The sequence below is a fragment of the Neomonachus schauinslandi genome, chromosome 12 (genome assembly GCF_002201575.2).
Source record: "Neomonachus schauinslandi chromosome 12, ASM220157v2, whole genome shotgun sequence".
Taxonomy (NCBI): Eukaryota; Metazoa; Chordata; class Mammalia; order Carnivora; family Phocidae; genus Neomonachus; species Neomonachus schauinslandi.
Window position 1 is genome coordinate 21,617,826 of NC_058414.1, and position 18,512 is coordinate 21,636,337.

At 35.1% G+C, this 18,512-nt stretch overlaps 1 protein-coding gene across 1 annotated transcript in view; it reads left to right on the top strand.

Annotated features, from left to right (window-relative positions):
* Positions 1-8,932, top strand: part of RSBN1L (round spermatid basic protein 1 like) — a 64,628-nt gene extending 55,696 nt beyond the window's left edge. Inside the window, exons 4-8 of the mRNA XM_021689700.2 lie at positions 51-188; positions 1,741-1,883; positions 5,883-6,050; positions 7,535-7,643; positions 7,725-8,932. Coding sequence (XP_021545375.1) covers positions 51-188; positions 1,741-1,883; positions 5,883-6,050; positions 7,535-7,643; positions 7,725-8,366 — 1,200 coding nt within the window. The 3' untranslated portion in view covers positions 8,367-8,932. The remainder of the gene's footprint in view (positions 1-50; positions 189-1,740; positions 1,884-5,882; positions 6,051-7,534; positions 7,644-7,724) is intronic.
* The last annotated feature ends 9,580 nt before the right edge of the window (positions 8,933-18,512 follow it).

The following is an 18,512-nucleotide window of genomic DNA, read 5'->3' on the forward strand; positions in this document are numbered from 1 at the left end:
TAGCAAGCATTATCTTATTTATAACCTTTAATTAAATCCATATCCTTCAGGTAAAAAGAACATATTCTCACGGTACTTACAGAGCTGGCCCAATGCGACAGATCAGCTTGGTGGGAGCAGTTGATGAAGAGGTGGGAGATTACTTCCCTGAATTCCTTGACATGTTGGAAGATTCACCGTTTTTAAAAGTAAGAGAAAACAATATCAAGCAGTCTAAATTGTGGGTGTCACTCACATGCTGTCGGTGACCAAATCATAGTTGTTTCAGAAATATAATTCTCGTATAGTGTGTGTGCATGTGACTCAGATATTAATTATAATGGCAGAGCTAAGTGGTGAACCAAAAAATAACGCTTGTTGCTGCCACTTTAGGAAATTAGGTTCCATCTGTTTATTAACTTTTTATAAACTGAGTATCAGAGGATTTAAGAAGTATAGGAAGGATGCCTACTAAATTAAATGTTTAGGACAAAAGAATGGCAATTTGGCATTGTGGAAAACTGGCTTGGGAAATTGTACATCTGTATTTCAATCTTGGCTCTACCTTGCTGGGTTGGGCAAGCCATTTAAACTTTCTGGACTTCAGTTTCCGCATCCATAAAACATTGCATTTAGGCTACATAGCTTTAAGGCCCCTTTGAATTCTTTAAATGATTTCTAGCCAAATTCTTTTTATTTTTTCAGTAATCTGTGCATTCTAGAAAATATTTCTTCTTGTGGGCTGCTGGGGCTATCCCATTGAGAGAGAAATTTCTGAGCTGTGTAGTTATTTAATCAGTAATTCAGAGGTCAGAATGTGACAGAATCCATTTGTCTCTAATATTTGCCACGTAATCTGTTATAGATCTATTCTTTTTTCACTTCTTCTTGTTCCATTTTCTAACTTTTTCTAACTTATCTTTTTGACTCCAATCCATTCCCCTTTCATTTCCTTTTTTATTCCTTTTAAACCTTTTGTTACTTTTCTCTTTTTCCCAACTAGTAATACTATGGAATTTGATTGCATTTATTTTGAGTGGTATTTTAAAAATACCATTATTTAAATATTTATGTTTCAGATTTTAATTTTAAAGACAAATGAGCTAAAGGCATTCTTTTAGGAGAAATTTCATGTGACAGTTCTACCCTTTCTTAAAAGGGGATGGGATGAATGGTTTTTTAAAATAACCATTCTCACTGTTCCATGGACAAATGGCCCTTAGACATTTCTTTTTTTTTTTTTTTAAGAAAAGTTGCTTTTAGACCAGCAAACTATTTAAGAAACTACTAAACAAATAAATTTTGATTTTGATTTGGTTTTCCTTTTTGTTTTGTTAAATTTTCATTATAGCTAATCAAAGAGGTATCCATTTTTTTGAGATTTCTATTTTTTAAAACAAATTGTTCATTTTTATAGATTCTCATGGAGAACACTTGCTTATTTTGCCAACTTACTAACATCATATGACCCTTATTATATTTGGTAGAAGGAAGAATAACAAATGATGAATATAGTGAATCATACTTCTGGCAGGGTTAAAAGGAGGGAGCCATCCAAGAATAATTACTCTTGGTATGTTTGAAATCCTACTTTTGAAGGAAAATATATGACTACATAGGAATATGTTCAATGTAGGTTTGTATTTCAAATGTATAAGTATTAAAGGTATATATGAAAGTTTGTCAAGGGGGCAGTATTTAATGTATATTTGAAGATGCATTTTGAAAATAATTGGTTTCTGTGTAATTATTTGCCTCTAGTGTACACTGCCATGGGGGACCCTATCTAGTCTAAAATTAGAGAGTCGAAAAGACAGTGATGATGGTCCCATCATGTGGGTACGCCCAGGAGAACAAATGATCCCTGTGGCTGATATGCCAAAGTCACCTTTCAAAAGGAAAAGGTATGTCGAATACCAATTTTTATTGCCAGGGATGGATGTACATTGGGTGAGTGTGTGTGTGTGTGTGTGTGTGTTAGTTGAAAATCGGAGAAAGAAGAAAGGGAACGTTTAGAGCATACTTGGAATGTGAATTCAAAAATGGCTACACATGCTAATGAAATTTCTTGTAATATATCAAATATAAATAAGGCTTGAAAAATGTGGGCAAATGACAATAAATTGTAATTAGGAATGGAAAAAATGTCCTTCACAACAAAGACATTGTAAGCTTTTAGAATAAATTTAATAAAAAATATTCAGAACCCATACTAAGAAAGCGTAAACATCTTCTGGAGGGTATAAAATAATAGTGAAACAAATCAAAAACCCTACTATGTTCCAGATTGGATAAAAATGATAGTCCTTTGAAATTTTTGGCATTTTAGTTGAACTCACACTTTCAGCACTGGATTTAATGATTTTAAAGTTTAGAAGGAAGGGGCGCCTGGGTGGCTCAGTTGGTTAAGCGACTGCCTTCAGCTCAGGTCATGATCCTGGAGTCCCGGGATCGAGTCCCACATCGGGCTCCCTGCTCAGCAGGGAGTCTGCTTCTCCCTCTGACTCTCCCCCCTCTCATGTGCTCTCTCTCTCATTCTGTCTCTCAAATAAATAAATAAAATCTTAAAAAAAAAAAAAAAAGTTTAGAAGGAAGAATAAGTAAAGTCAACAAATAGCCAAGAAAACTGTGAAAGAGAAGATAAGTGAGGGGGGCCTTGTGTTACTAGATACTAAAAATTACTTTAAAGCTCAAAAAGATCACTGGAGTAGGGTAGAGTACCCAAATAGATCAAAGTATATTGAGAACTTAATGTATGAGATAGATGGGAAAAGGAAGATTTATTTAATGAGTAAGGGTGGCATAATTGAAGTCCATTTGAAAGAAAACAAAGCCATAGCCCCTATCTCATATAAGAAGTAAGAGATTTGAACATAATAGATAAAAAAATTAAAATATAAGAATAAAGTTTTTAAACCTAGGGGAGACCTTTCTAAGCAATATAAAAATATGTAACGACAATACTATTAAAGTTAAAGTTCAGAACTATGATACACTTAACTAAAACATTTTGTAACATGTGACAGACTAAAGTTAATAGACATAGAGCATTCCCAAATTGATAAGAAAAATGTAACATATCCCAGTAGAAAAATAGGCCTCAGCCAGTTATATTAATATAAGAATTATGAGATATTATTTTTTACCTATTACACTGGCAAAAAAAGTAGAACAATAATATTAGACTCATAGGTATGTGAGGAAACAGGATCATTTATATATTATTGGTAGAAAGATGAGCTGCTGTAATCATTCTGTAAAAGTAATTTAACAATAGCTCATGAAGTTTAACACATGTATACATGCATACACTCTTTGATCCAGTGCTACCACTTTTGGGAATCTGTCCTAAGAAATGAAAGCACTAAAGGTAAATGTATAAGAATATTAATTGCATCATTATTTGGAGTGAGAGAGTTTAAAATGGTCTGAATGCCCATAAACAGTGGAATGGTTGAATTCATTTTGGTACATTCCTATTAAGAATATGGTGAAATAAAATCTTTAAAAAAAAGACCCCCCAAACCCCAGTATCCATTCCTTTGGGGCTGCTAGCTAGCTCAGTCGGTGGAACATGTGACTCTTGATCTTGGGGTTGTGAGTTCGAACCCCATGTTTGGTGTAGAGATTACTTAAAAAAATAAAATCTTAAAAAAAAATATGGTGAAATAGTTCAAATAAATGAGTTATTTTTGTGTGTTGATCAGGAAGATTGTTCAGGACATTTGAAAAGAGCAAAATATAGAGTAATATGGCCAGTACGATTCTGTTTGTATGAAAAGAAATAAACATGTGTTAAGTGTATATTTATGTGAACACAGAAAAGTGTGGAAAAAATGTACACAGAATTAACATTGGTGGGAATGGAGTGGGTGATAGATACCTTTTTTTAGGTCTATAAAGATGTTTTATTAATTACAGTGATTATTAATCTTAAAAACCAGGGAAAATGGTCACTGAGTAAACTGTAGGTTGCATGAGGACAGGAGCCCATGTTGTACTTGTTACTTAATGTGTCTCTAGCACATAAACAGAGTGCCTGCTGCTTAATAAATATCTGTTGAATGAAATTTTTACAAGTTAATTTATAAGCTGGTAGTAAATGATAAAATTGGCGTATTTCTCAGTGGTTCTTAACTAGGATTTATAAATCATTTAGAGATCTGAAAGCCTCTCCCCAGAACAAGTACAGATATCCACAGAGTTTTACATGTAATTTAAGGGAGTTCACCAGGCCTCTGAGGAACCTGCTTGTATGTACTTCAGGGATTAGCATCCATGTAATGTGATTTCACATCACATTGTAGTCTGAGCAACTACTAACACTGCCCAAGGCACGGTGCTAAAGGCTTCATATAAAGTCTTTTTTTTTTTTTTTAAGATTTTATTTATTTATTTGATAGAGAGCAGAAGTAGAGTGGCAGGCAGAGGGAGAGGGAGCAGGCTCTCCGCTGAGCAGGGAGCTGGACATGGGGCTCAATCCCAGGACCCCAGGATCATGACCTGAGCCGAAGGCAGCCGCCTAACTGACTGAGCCACCCAGGTGCCCGGCTTCATATAAAGTCTTAAATCATTAGAATGTGGTGTTAATGACTACATCAAAAACTAATGATGTAATGTATGGTGAGTAACATAACGTGATAAAATAAAATTTAAAAAAAAAAAAAGTGGTGTTAATGGGACCAAAGTTGTAGGCTTGAAAGTCTGTTAGCTTTCCATAGGAATTAAGGTCATCATCTAGCTTTCTGACACCTATAGAACATCAGTCACAAAGGGCAAAAAAGGTATGTTGTAGCATCACCTGTGTGTGCGAGTGTGTAATACGACTGTAATACAAGAGTGCACAAAGAGCAGTAAGTAGTAGAGATTGAGAGTGGGAAATTAGAGAACTAGTAAGAAAGGGTGATTCTAGGTAAATTAGAGAACTAGTAAGAAAAGAGTGATTCTAGGGAAATTAGAGAACAAGTAAGGAAGAGCGATTCTAGGGGTTTAGATGAGGATGAGAGGAGAAAATTGTGGGGGCAATCTGGAATTGTCTCTGAAAGCAACAGAAAAACTCTACAGAGGGATAAATAAGATGATGACTCCCAAAGTAATTCTCACTCATTTTCCCTTCTGCAGCAAAATTAGAGAGGGTTTTTGCATTGAATGAGGCAAAGTAGCAGCTTCTGTGTGCATATCTAGGTGAGCAGTAGCTCTGAGAGAGTGCCGGTGGCAGGTGGTTGTCCTTCAAGAGAGAGCTAAGGTTTTCTTTCTGCCTCCAATAAGTCCTGTGTGTTTTGTGGAAGCAGTTATCATTTGGTGTTTTCTTGCTATTTATTTGTTGGTCTTTCTCTCACTGGAGTATGAACTCTCATGAAAGTGGGGAAACTTGTCTGTTATTTTCATTACTGTCTTGTTCACTAGCTGCAGTGCCTAGATAGGACCTGGTATATAATAGGTATTCTATAAATATTAATCCATTTTTAAAGTTACCTGTTTGTTCCAGATATATATCTTACGTTAGCCATGTGACTTGAGTGGGGGCATGGTTCTACAGGTAAGACCCAAACAAACCTCAGGTAAAGATTCTGGACAGGGGAACTTTCGGGTAAACCACACCATCTGTAATTTAGTAGTCTATCCACACTACAGCTGCCACTTTTGTGAAGCGTATGTTAGAAAAAGGAGGGGATTATATATGTTTTTGTTTGTACTTGTTCATTTTAAAAATAGAACCTGATTTGGGAGCAGGTGATTTAAAATTTCCTTCTGTCTGAATTACGTGATCTAAATGCTTCATGGCAATTAAGCCTCAGTACATCAGTACAAATGTTTGAAGGCAGTTAAGCCTTAATACATAGGCCTGCCTCTCTCTCCCCACCTCCACTTTATATTATATATATGTAATTTTATTTTAACAGAACTACCAATGAAATAAAAAACCTGCAGTACCTACCTCGAACCAGTGAGCCCCGTGAGATGCTCTTTGAAGACAGAACAAGAGCCCATGCAGATCATATAGGACAAGGTTTTGAACGACAGACTACAGCTGCTGTCGGAGTGTTGAAAGCTGTGCACTGTGGAGAGTGGTATATATTAACTACTGCTTTTTTTGTTTGTTTTTGAGCTATTGCTATTTTAATGATAGGTTTTCTTGGCTTCTAAAATTTTTCTTGGGAAGTTTCTCAGTAATTCTCCTTACTATAAGGAAAGTAAGTTTCATTTTTCACTGTATTTGGATATCCTAATTGTATAATTGCACCAAAGGTTTTCAGTTGTTAGAATGTAGTCTTACTCTTTGGGTTTGACTGGAGAGGGAGAAGCAGGCTCCCTGCTGAGCAGGGAGCCCGATGTGGGACTCGATCCCTGGACCTTGGGATCATGTCCTGAGCTGAAGGCAGACGCTTAACCGACTGAGCCACCCAGGAGCCCTAACATTTAGATTTTATCACTGTTTTTGGGTTTGTTTTTTTTTTTGTTTTTTTTTTTTTTGAAGATTTTATTTATTCACTTAGAGACAGCAAGAGGGGCAGGGGGAGAGGGAGAAGCAGGCTTCCTGCCGAGCAGGGAGCCTGACGCGGGGCTCAATACCAGGACCCTGGGATCATTACCTGAGCCGAAGGCAGATGCTTAACAACTGAGCCACCCAGGCCCCCCTTTATCACTGGTTTTTAAAAATTTCTTTATGATTTGCCTTGGTATGATTTTTTTCTTTTTTTTTTTTTTGGATTTATGTTGCTTGGAATTTCATTTCAAAATCCATTTTTGAGCATCTTCTGTAAAAATGTGTTTGTATATTGCTAGCTAATTGAAGAATTTGGGATTTTTTTTTAGAACTATATTTAAAGACACTATTAACTCCCACAAATAGAGTGATAATAGTTTATTAGCACTTTTCTAAATGAAGGTCTCTTAATTTATTAAGGGTTACTTAGGAATTTTAGATATAACTGCAGTTATATATGTCTTTATTAGAAGAAAGTACTCTTCTCCCCATATCTACCTCTAATTTTTTTTTTTTTAAAGATTTTATTTATTTATTTGACAGAGACACAGCGAGAGAGGGAACACAAGCAGGGGGAGTGGGAGAGGGAGAAGCAGGCTCCCCGCTGGGCAGGGAGCCCGATGCGGGGCTTGATCCCAGGACCCTGGGATCATGATCTGAGCCTAAGGCAGACGCTTAACGACTGAGCCACCCAGGCGCCCCTCTACCTCTAATTTTTATGTAGTAGTTTCATCTTTAGCATTTAATTTGTTGAAGTATTGACCTTTAAGACAAAGCCCTTAGTTTTTTGATTTGCATAATTAACCAATTCAGATTATTTTAATTTTTCAAAATATGGTTATATACATAGCTATAATAAAATGAGGTTAGTTTTTATTTGTGTTTAGGTCAAAACTCATGGTTTTATCCCTTTGTTTAAATATGTAGAGTGATCTTCTAATTACATTTTAACTTTATTTCTAGGTACTTTTGTTTTGACCACAAACTATTTTTGCTTTAAATTTAATAAGGACTTAACAGAGTGAAACATTAATGGAAGAGTCTTCATTATCTCATGTTCTTTTTTAGGCCTGCTCAACCCCGAATAACCAAAGATGTAATTTGTTTTCATGCTGAAGATTTCTTAGAAGTAGTTCAACGAATGCAGTTAGATTTACATGAACCTCCACTGTCCCAGGTATATCTTAAACTATTATTGTCTTCAGTTTAATTTTTATTGTAGAAAAGACTTAATGGTATTCCTGTTTCTTTTTTTTAGTGTGTCCAGTGGGTTGATGATGCAAAACTTAATCAACTGAGGAGGGAAGGCATCCGCTATGCCAGGATTCAGCTGTATGATAATGACATTTATTTTATTCCAAGGAATGTTGTTCATCAGTTCAAGACAGTTTCAGCAGTATGCAGTTTAGCATGGCATGTTCGGCTCAAGTTGTATCACTCAGAGGAGGAGACTGCTCAGAATACAGCTACTCACGAAACAGGCACATCACCAGATTCCACAACATCAGTTCTTGGACCTCACACTGACCATGTGATTTGTGCTGTAAGCAAAACCTCCTTGGATTCTAATTTTTCAGACAAACTTCATTCTAAATCTGAATTACAGCCGGTTAAACATGAACCTATTGCAGCTGTAAGAATCAAGGAAGAACCTGTGAATGTTTATATTCCTGAAAAGACTAGAGCACCGAATAATACGGATGGCAAGAATGTTAAAGCAAAATTGGATCATGTTCAATTTACAGAATTTAAGATTGACATGGACTCTAAATTTGAAAATAGCAACAAAGATTTAAAGGAAGAATTGTGCCCTGGAAGTCTCATAGGTCTAGTTGATACAAGGCAACATAGTTCAGCACATTCAAATCAAGATAGAAAAGATGATGACATTTTGTGCTAAATTTGTACATACCATTTAAAATTCTTTTTCTTTTTAAAGTTAATAATGTAATAAAGATTCATGAATTCTGAAAGCAAGCCAAGGACTTGCTCCCAAGTCTGTTACAAAATAGAGTTTATGTAGCTTTGTAACATTCCTCAGTGCCTGTCCATAACTGTGAAGGATCAAAGCACTTAGGGCCAGATGCACTGTAAATATTACAGGTTTAAACAAAAGGAGTCTTTAAAGAATCATTTGATTTGGAATTGTAGGTTTTAGAATAGAGCTGACATTAACATATATATATATATTTTTTGTAATATGAGCCAGAATTCTTTTTTGACAATTTAAGGCTTTTCCATAGAGCTTATTTATACCGATTTTTTTTTTTTCATTTTAATGTGTCAGCACTGTAGTGTAAATAGCTTTTAAAAAATCTTTTTAGTGTGATTTATACTGAAATGTGAGCCACTTAATAAAGGTTCATAATAATAAAATGTTTTCTGTTGGGTCTGCAAAAAGACAAACTGACAATTCAGTTAAGTCATTTATTTGGTCTATTACGTTTCTGCTGGTGTATCCATTTAGAGTGGTAATGGAGTGCAAATGTAAGTATTCGAATCTAGTGAATATTTAAATTCCCCACACTGTGTAAGCATTTTTGAAAACAAGATTCAGTTATGAAAGCATATTTATATAATGCGTGTATGTATGGGAATATATATAGATATGTATATCATATTTTGCATAACTTCTTAAATTGCTGAATAAGATGAATATGTGACACTTCCTAGCCTCACTCCCTGGAATACATTTTAAAATATTTATATTCAACATTCAGAAAGCAGTTTAGGTAATAGAAGCAGTTTTATAAAGTTGGGAGAAACAAGGTCTGTGAGTGGTATTGAACTCTTCTAACTCATGAAGTTACGTGGCCAGATTACATAGCCCTAACGTAAATCTTCTCTATATAGAGTGTCTGGAATGAGAAAAAGTTGAGAAAATGTTCTTACTAATAAGCACCTGTACTATATTTAATAGTAGCTGAGTAAAAATCTTTAGTTACAGAATGTTTAGTTGTGAGCAGTTAAAATCCTCTTTTACATTTTTCTCGCAGAACAGGAGGAAAGTCTGACAAATACAAAACCTTAAGGGCCATGACTCAACTGCCATATACAGAGATAAAACTAACAAAATAAGATGCGTTACCTCATTTTTCTAAGGATCCTTCTCCCTACCTTTTTCCCAAAAAAGCCCTGGAAAGTAAAATTCGGGTAGGATTGCCAGTGCCTAGCTAAAGATTAAAATAGATCTCTTCAGTGATGGGCTTCAGCACTATTTGAGACCGCTTCCGCTACTGTAATTAAAAGTCAAACAAATGTCTTTAATGTATGCTTTGGTGTAAGGAACACTGCTCATTGCACATTTATTTTATTTATCTTTGGTATTTTTCTGGGCTCATACTTTGGTTGATGACTTTTAACTGAGATTCTTTGTGCTGTCTTTTGTTTAGTGTTGCTGTTGAAATTGTTTCTGCTCCAGCCTCATTTGTGGTACCCATAAAACTGCTTATCTTTATGGTTAGGGAGAAGCCACTAAAATCAGTTGCAGCAGTGACATCATTTCTGGCCCGCAGTTTAAAAGGGTTAGGCAAATACTGTAGGAAATCTCAGTGGTTTATAGGAAATCAATATATTTGCAATATAGGAATTTTCATGGGTTAAGGAAGGTATAAATCATGATAATGTAAATAGGGATTTTGTTTTATATGTTACCATCTTAGCCTACTCCTCACCACTTTAATCTTCTCTTTTAAGCTAAATTTATCATTTGCATCTACTTTTTGGGGATATAAAAGTTCATAGCAAACCAGTATTGAGAAATAGGAGAGCATGTGGTTAAAATGTTTTCTTTTTTAATTGAAGTGGTTAAAATGTTTTTTTTTTTTAATTGTAGGGTGATATATTTAACAATATTTTAGTTTTCCAGTAGTATACACATAGATACATGAGATCATACAGTAATAAAATGTCTTTAGGGTATCCCTCCAAAATATCTTGAGCCTTAAACTTTTAACTAAAAGACATATCTAAAACAACCACAGTGGTTGCTTTTAGGTAGAGTTTCTTATATAACCAATACTCAAAACTTCTCCATATTTTGAAAATTTATAAAGTTTTGTAAAATACATATATGTATGCATTTTACAATATAAATATATGAAACAAATCAGTGGGCTCAAGATTTCAAGATACAGCTTTGTCACCTTGAATAATGTTACATCCCTTGTCTTACGGGTTATAATTTTTAAAATCCTCTTTGGATGCAATCTAAGAACTTGCTGATTACCTTTGTTAAACACACATAATTTCTATTTCAATATTGCTTTATATTAATGGTTTCCTAGTTACTACATTCCAGTTCTTTACCTGAACACACGTTTTTTTGTTGATTTTTCCAATTTCTTGGACCAGAACGATAAAGCACTTAAGATGTAGTTTCTATATGATCTTATGCTATATAAACAGTTATTATGTAAATTATTAAATCGATACACAGACCTTTAAAAAAAACTAAGGTACCTCAGTGGTGTCTGCTACAGTGCTTTTTTTTTTTTTTTTTTAATTACTTTGGTTCATACCTATTAGCTATTGAAGAAGTAGAATCTTTTCCATTCTCAGGTTAGCTGGTTAGCTAGCAAAAGAATTAAGCATTTGTGATATTTAGTTGAAAACTTGACTAAAGCCATATTCATTATTCATTATCTCCCTTGTCCCTAAGGCTGCTGACCTTAAATAAAGATTAGGTTGATCAGGCACAACACTCGTGTGTGTGTGTGTGTGTAAGATTATTGGAAATACTGTTTATTCCCACATATATTCATTTTCAATCGTGTGTGTGTGTGTGTAAGATTATTGGAAATACTATGTTTATTCCCACATATATTCATTTTCAATCTATTCTATAACTTTAGGGAGGGAAGGGCCAGAGAGGGTAGGACGAATTTTATTTCTTGTGTTATGTCCTCAAGGTATTTCATTAGTGTTCCTGAGTGTGAAACGGTTTTTTTCCCCAAATACATAATGGCAGGTGAGATCATTTTTGTAAATAATAGATTAGCACTGTTTTGGTAAATTTGCATTTAGTTATTTTGTTGGACAAGTTTATTGTCATGTAAAGCAAATATCTAAAAATTCATTTTACATTTAGCAGAGATGCAAGATTTGTTTTTAGAGTTTGAGAGGAATTTTCCTTGTCTTCCACCTTTCAATAAATACTAAAATTGATAACTGTAATCTTTTTACCTTTGTTTTGTATTATTTTCTTATATTTGAAATTTTATTTTCATCTCGTCATCTTCAAAAGTTCTTGTTTGTCTTCAAATGAAACCATAAGATCTTGAAAGTGATTCCAATCTGAAAGTCTTTTTTTTCTCTTAAAAATTATCAAAAGTTGATTCATGCCAACCTAGAATATTGAGGATTACCTTAAGCAAGGCTGTTAAACTAGTTCAGTGTGGGTGCTGGGATGGCATGCTAAATCACTTCCCTTCTCTCTAGACAGGACTATTTCTGTCCCAGGAGGGGAGGACAAAAGTGCATTGTTTTCAAGATACTTTTAAGCTGGTAAAAAGTGACATGATGGGTTTTAGGTCTTCAGAGTGATAGAAGAGCTCTTGATTATTAATATTCCACCTGATGTAACTACTTTGATATGTAAACAGAATTTTACTGGTTTTAGAATGCCTTTTCTATTTCATGAAAGAGTTATGTTTGACATGTTTGGCACTGACAGTGTACCTCAGATAAAATAATTAAAAGGACAACTCGGAGGAAGTATAAATCTCTATCTCTGCTCTGGCTTTTCTTTTTTTAACATACTGCATATTGCAGATGGAAACCATCGCTTTTTAGAATGTCAAGCACAAGAGGCTAAAAGCAGAGATGGCTTTTCTTCTTTACGTTTACAGATGTTCTAGGTCATATCTCTACTGGGAGATAGGGAAAAAGGAGGGGATAACATCTTGCATTTCAGGTTATCTTCCCTTCTAGGACTTTAGGCCCAATCAGGGAGTGTGAATGAGCTGAGAATAAAATGTAGGCAAATAGAATTTATGTTAACTAGAAATTAAAAGTAAAATTAAAACATACTACTTATATGTTTTATTACTATTATTTGCCTTCCAAGAACTGCACTATTAAAATATTAGCACTCTGGATCCTTCTACAGATTTTGAAATTCAGAATTTATGCATCTATATTTTTAAAATGTTAAATCTGTATGCTTTTCTGTAAAGTTCATTGCCTTGGTACTACTGAAGACTACAAAGTATGCAGATTCAGAGACAAGTCAGTATAGTTGCAAATATTTTGCATAATATGGTGTTTAAAATTTTATTTGGACAGGCAGTTCTACATCCTCCCTCTACCCAAGTTTCTTCTTTCTTTGAAATTTTGTTTTTGTTTTTAACTGAGCCAGACATTTATGTGAAAAATCTCGAGTCTTCTATCTTCTTAAAAAAACAAAAACAAAAACTTTAGTCTGGCTTTTGTTTACGCTGTTGTTCCATACCTCTTCCTGACTGACAGAGTTCTTGGAGAACTCTGTCTGCCTTCACTTCCTCATTTCACTATAATTTTGTCTTAATCCTCAAATTTAATCACCTGGCTGAAGTGGTTCTCTCAAAGGTCACCTTTTGACTGCCAAATTCATTGGCTTCATTTCATACTTCTGTTTGTTTATTTATTTATTTGACAGACAGAGACACAGCGAGAGAGGGAACACAAGCTGGGGGAGTGGGAGAGGGAGAAGCAGGCTTCCCGCTGAGCAGGGAGCCCAATGCGGGGCTTGATCCCAGGACCCTGGGATTATGACTTGAACCGAAGGCAGACGCTTAATGACTGAGCCACCCAGGCACCCCTTAATACTTCTGTTTAATCCTTGCGGCACTTGTTAGCAATCTTTTACTCCCTAAAACTATGTATGACCTATCTGTTCTGTTTTGCTTTTCCATTTCTTTGGATGTCTTCTTTTGCCTTAGCCACCGCTATTTAAAGCAATCTCAGGTTCTTTAGGTCTCTACACTTTGTCCCCGAATTATCTTCGTGACCTCATGACTTCAGTTAGCCTTGATTTCTCACTTCAGCTCTAAGGATCTGTGTAATCAGAATTAAATCCTTCTCTTCTCCCTTGCCCCCAAGCATTAGCTCTTCCTTTCCCTCCTAATTTGGGTATCGGCATCACTATGTCTCTACCTAGTCATTGCAGTTATCTGATTTCTCTTTTCTTCTAACTATATACAATGTGTCATGAGATTTTCTTGAGTTGACCCTGGAAATGTTTATAATTTGTCTACTTTCTTGTTATAGTAGATGTTCATCTTACCTGGACTCTTAAAATAGCCTAAAATGTTTCAGGCTGCCTGCAGTCCTCTGCCTCTACCCCCATTCCAATCCATTCTTTGTTACTACCAGATTAATCTAAGATAGATATGATTGTTACTCTTTTGCTTAGAAATATTCCGTGGCTCCTTTCCTAAAGTCTAGAAGCCAAATCTCAGTATCACACCAAAAAGCCTTCATGATATGGCCCTTCCTTTCCAGCTTCATCCACCAGTCTTCCATTAATGTGCCCAATTTTCAGCTTTACCAGGAGCCAGGACTTGCTATTTCCTTTGTGTACTTTTAAAATTCTTTGCTTTTGCTGGGGAAATCTCTGCTTAGAATATAATACCGTGAAATCTTTTTTCAAAACTCTAAACATCTTCTCTTCTGTGTCTTTTACTGAGTTCATCTGTTCCAACTGTCCCCTCACCCCAAAGCTGGTGTAGAACCATTTCTTCGCTCTGCTTCTTGTGTCCCTTTGTTCACATCATTTAATGTACACATTAGTTAAGTACACGTTGGGCTTTACCTAAACCATGAACTAGAAGTTACAAGTTTTTTCTTTTTTAATCCCTTTGTATCCTTGACACCTAATATATACACTTGGTATTCAACAAATATTTGAAGGAACAAAAGTTGTACCTTAACTTTACTGGGGTGGGAAAAACTATGTGGGTTTCTATGATATAAAAACTGACTTTATTTCGTAATGTAATTCTAGAATTGCAATAGAAAAGTGGAGAAAATTAGATTAGCAGGCACTATAAAGAGACCGAGTTTCTATTTTGTACTTCAGTCTTATGAATAAAGTTTAAGAAGCTACCTGTTAAATATCTAGGCCCACTGGGCAATGTGGAGAAAGTATTGTAAAAATCGTTAAACCTGTAAAACTCACCCAACTTTTTTCTTCAACTAGAGATACACTCATTACAAATTGAGGGTAAATTTAAACTAGACCTAAAGTGATTAAAATGGCAAATATCATATAAGAAGCACCTTAATATCTTATAGTCTGAATCAGATTTTTAGCGTGCTAAGTCTTAACTTGGCAAGACAAAGTCTCCCTATTGATATAAATATTCAAAAATTGAAAATATTGAAGGTGATAACATGCACTCATATTTTTAGTCAATATCCATTCTGTTGCAAGAGTGGGACAAGGACATAAAGGTGGCACATTTTCACAGACCTTCTTCACTAGTATGATACTATGCTGAGGGCATTTGAGCAGTACAGCTATGGCTCATGAAAGGGGAATACACTTGTATAACGTTGAGAAATCACTTAGCTTTTATTTCGTATCAGTAAAAGGGGAGGAGGGAATACCTATTCTGCTAATTGGTGGTGAAAATTAAATGACAGAACATGCCCAAGGCTTAGTGCATTGGTTTATATATTGTAGATACTACAAATGTTAGCTTCTGATTCTGGAATTAACATAGTAAAAAGAATAGAAGAGCTATGTTCTGGGTCAGCCTAATCATTTTATGCCTTTCTCACTATCTTTTCTCTGTATTCCTCTTATTTTTGGCAAAGGATAGGCATCTGGGAAGAGGAAGATGTTTATCAAGGGGTCATGAGGTATCGTGGAGGTAGGTAGATTTCCAAAACATACTTGTTCCTAGTTCACTATTTTGCCCAGGGCCAGCAATTCAAAAATCATGTTACAGAATGCCTTTTCCTGATTACAAATTTGGGTTTGTAGTATATAGATGATAGTGGTAGTAAATTTACTTTGTGGTGTAAGATATCAGTATGATTACAGTATGGTAATTTGAACATAGGACAAGCAAAATGAGAGTAAAACATTAAAGTGTAAAGTAGATCCCTCTCATAAAAGTTTTTAGCCTAGGGTTACTTTATTTGGCATTTGATAACTGGTATGTATCTTCCATGGATGAATTCTTATTTTTTTTTTCTTCAATAGCAAACCTATTTTGGAAATAGCATTTGGAGTTAAAACTTCTCCATTTATCAATGACCAGGGACTGATTTCATTTCATTTATCTGTGCTTTAGTTTTTCCATCATTATTATAATGAGGGTTTTTTCTTTGTTTTATCCTGTTTCTAACACTGTAATTCCCGTGTACCTTCACTATGTCATGAATTATAAGAACACCAAACAACTGACATTTACTGTGCAAACATGACCAATCAAGATTAAAGGAAACTCCTTTTGTAGTTTGTGGCCTGTTTCTTAATATAATGCTAAAAGGATTCTGATTAATTTTCTCTCAGTAAAGAGAACTATTCTTGATGACACAGGTGCATAGTAATATGCCTGCCTCTAATGAAAGTTCTGTGGTTTCCTCTCCTTTTTTGGCCATCACTTCTGTTCATCAGTCACATCGGTTTCTCTTATTTGCTGCACTGTAAAAAAAGCAGAGAGGAAAGCAGATGACCTAATTTGTAAGGTGGTTAATAACTTTTAAAATCACAGTAAACTTTAGCCCACAGATGGATCTTTACTTCTAGAAGCTGTGAGCAACAAATTTTCTTGGTGCTTGAAAGCTCTCTGTTGGTGGATTTGTGTTCATGTTTCATGTGGTGGATTGATGGTACCACCATACCCAGCCTCTGTGTTCATGAAATATTGCTGAACAAGTTGTGAATTCTTTGAATATTTTCTACTTTTCATATTTTCAAGTCTTAAAAAAGTTATTTTGTTTACAAGTTGCTTTTACTCAGAATTTTTGATAAATCTTTTGCCCCAAACCAGAATAAGTTACTTCTTGTCCATACTGACCTGGAAAATACTGGCTTCATAAGGAACCTTTCATGTTTAAGTTAAATCTTTGTATTATAAAGGAAATATCCTAGAACTAAAAACAAATGGGAAAGTATTTTTCTGCAATATTGTTTATATATTATTCCGTTAGTTTTGCTTTTTCTATCTGTGAGCATAATTTCTATCTGCTCTGTCTTTAATTATTTAATGTTTTAAATGTATTCCAACCACTGAGACTGTGACATTGTAATGTATAAGAAATATACATCTGGTCTTTATCCTTTTTCTGGGCACAAGAATTCCTTGGAATTTCCTGTTAGTGTGATAAAGGTGTCTTTTGAGCTTATGTTAATGCGGTGACTTGGAAAACTCCTAGGTAACCTAAGGATGGGGGCTGGTTGCCAGGGAGAAACAACCATGTGATTAAAGGGTTGGAACTTTCCTCCTTCCTTATCTCCCAGGGGAGAGGAACTGGAGATTGGGTTCAGTCACCAATGGCCAATGATTTAATTTATATGCTATGTAATCAAGCCTCCATAAAATCCTAAAAGGACAGGGTTCAGAGAGCCTCTGGGATGGTGAACACAAGGAGATGGGGCAAGAGTGGTATGCCCAGAGAGCATGGAAGCTCCTTGCCCCTTCCCCATACCTTGCCTTACCATTTCTTCCATCTTGCTGTTCCTGAGTTATATTCTTTTATAATAAACTGGTAATCTAGTATGTAAAATGTTTGAGTTCTGTGAGCTGCTCTAGCAAATTAATCAAGGGAGTCGGAACATCCAGTCTATAGCTGGATTTGTATTTGGTATCTGAAGTTTGGAGGGAGGAGGAGTCTTCTGGGATTGAACCCTTAACCTGTGGGATCACATAATATTTCCAAGTAGTGTCAGAACTGAAAGAATTCCTTGGTGGTATGGGGATAAAACACACATTGGAATGGGTGCCAGAATCAAGGAGGTGCACGTCAATAACTTAATGCTGCTTCAAGTTGTTTATTTAGTCTGTCAGTATACTAACTTTAAGAAAAAGTTCTACTTTCTGGGAACCTCTCAGACACTATTACAATTAATTGATCCTCATGGGTCAACAGGTTGGTTATTGTGCTGACTTTTAGATATAATTCTTACCCAGTTTCTCTTATTTCCTTGGAGACCTGTCCCACCTTTTCTCTTAGAAATCTCACACAGAATTTCTGCTTTTGCTTGTTTTACGACCTAGCTTAGAGGTGTTTTTTGTATGGCTGTGAGGCAAGAATAGTTTTTATAGCTTTAAGTAATTGGAACAAAAGTCGAAAGAATACTACCTTGTGATATGTGGAAATTTTACAAAATTTAAGTTTCATTGTCCATAAAGTTTTATTGGAACATAACCCATGGTTTATGGCTGCTTTTTCATCACAGAGCTGATCCGAGCTGTTGAGATAGAAATGATATAGCCCACAAAGCTTAAACTATTTACTAGATAAACCTTTACAGAAAAAATTTTGCTGACTCCTGACCCAGCTAATTGTTTGCACGTGGTGCTGTCCTTTTCCTTTTCCCTGTGAGAGATCATACTTAGATAATACTTGCACAAATACAGCTTTTGCTGAATTTCAAAATCCTCCTATCTGGTTTCTCACTGAGATGAAAGCGTTCTTCTACTTTGAATCTATCATTAGACCAAATTTTTTTGGATCTCTCAGCTGAATTAGGAATATCTAATCAAGTCTGGAACATTATGTTCCCCATATTAACTATCCTTTTCCATCCTATTTTTAGATGCTCAAAATAGGAATATATACTAATTGTAAGACAGGAAAACGCTTGTAACTGATCAATTTTTATTTATTTAGCGTAGCTCTGTAGTTTCAAACAAGGAGTTCAGCTATATTAATTTGTGGTGTTGTAGCTTAAACTTTGTCATGTTATCTGCTTTACAAAGGAGAACTAGACCAAAGTGCTATATTCAAAGCAATCCTCTCAAGTACTAGCAGCCAGAAATCACTTTCTTGTGTGTTAGATATTTTTAAAACAGACAAAATACTACTTTGGGTTCTTCCCAAAGCTAAAAGT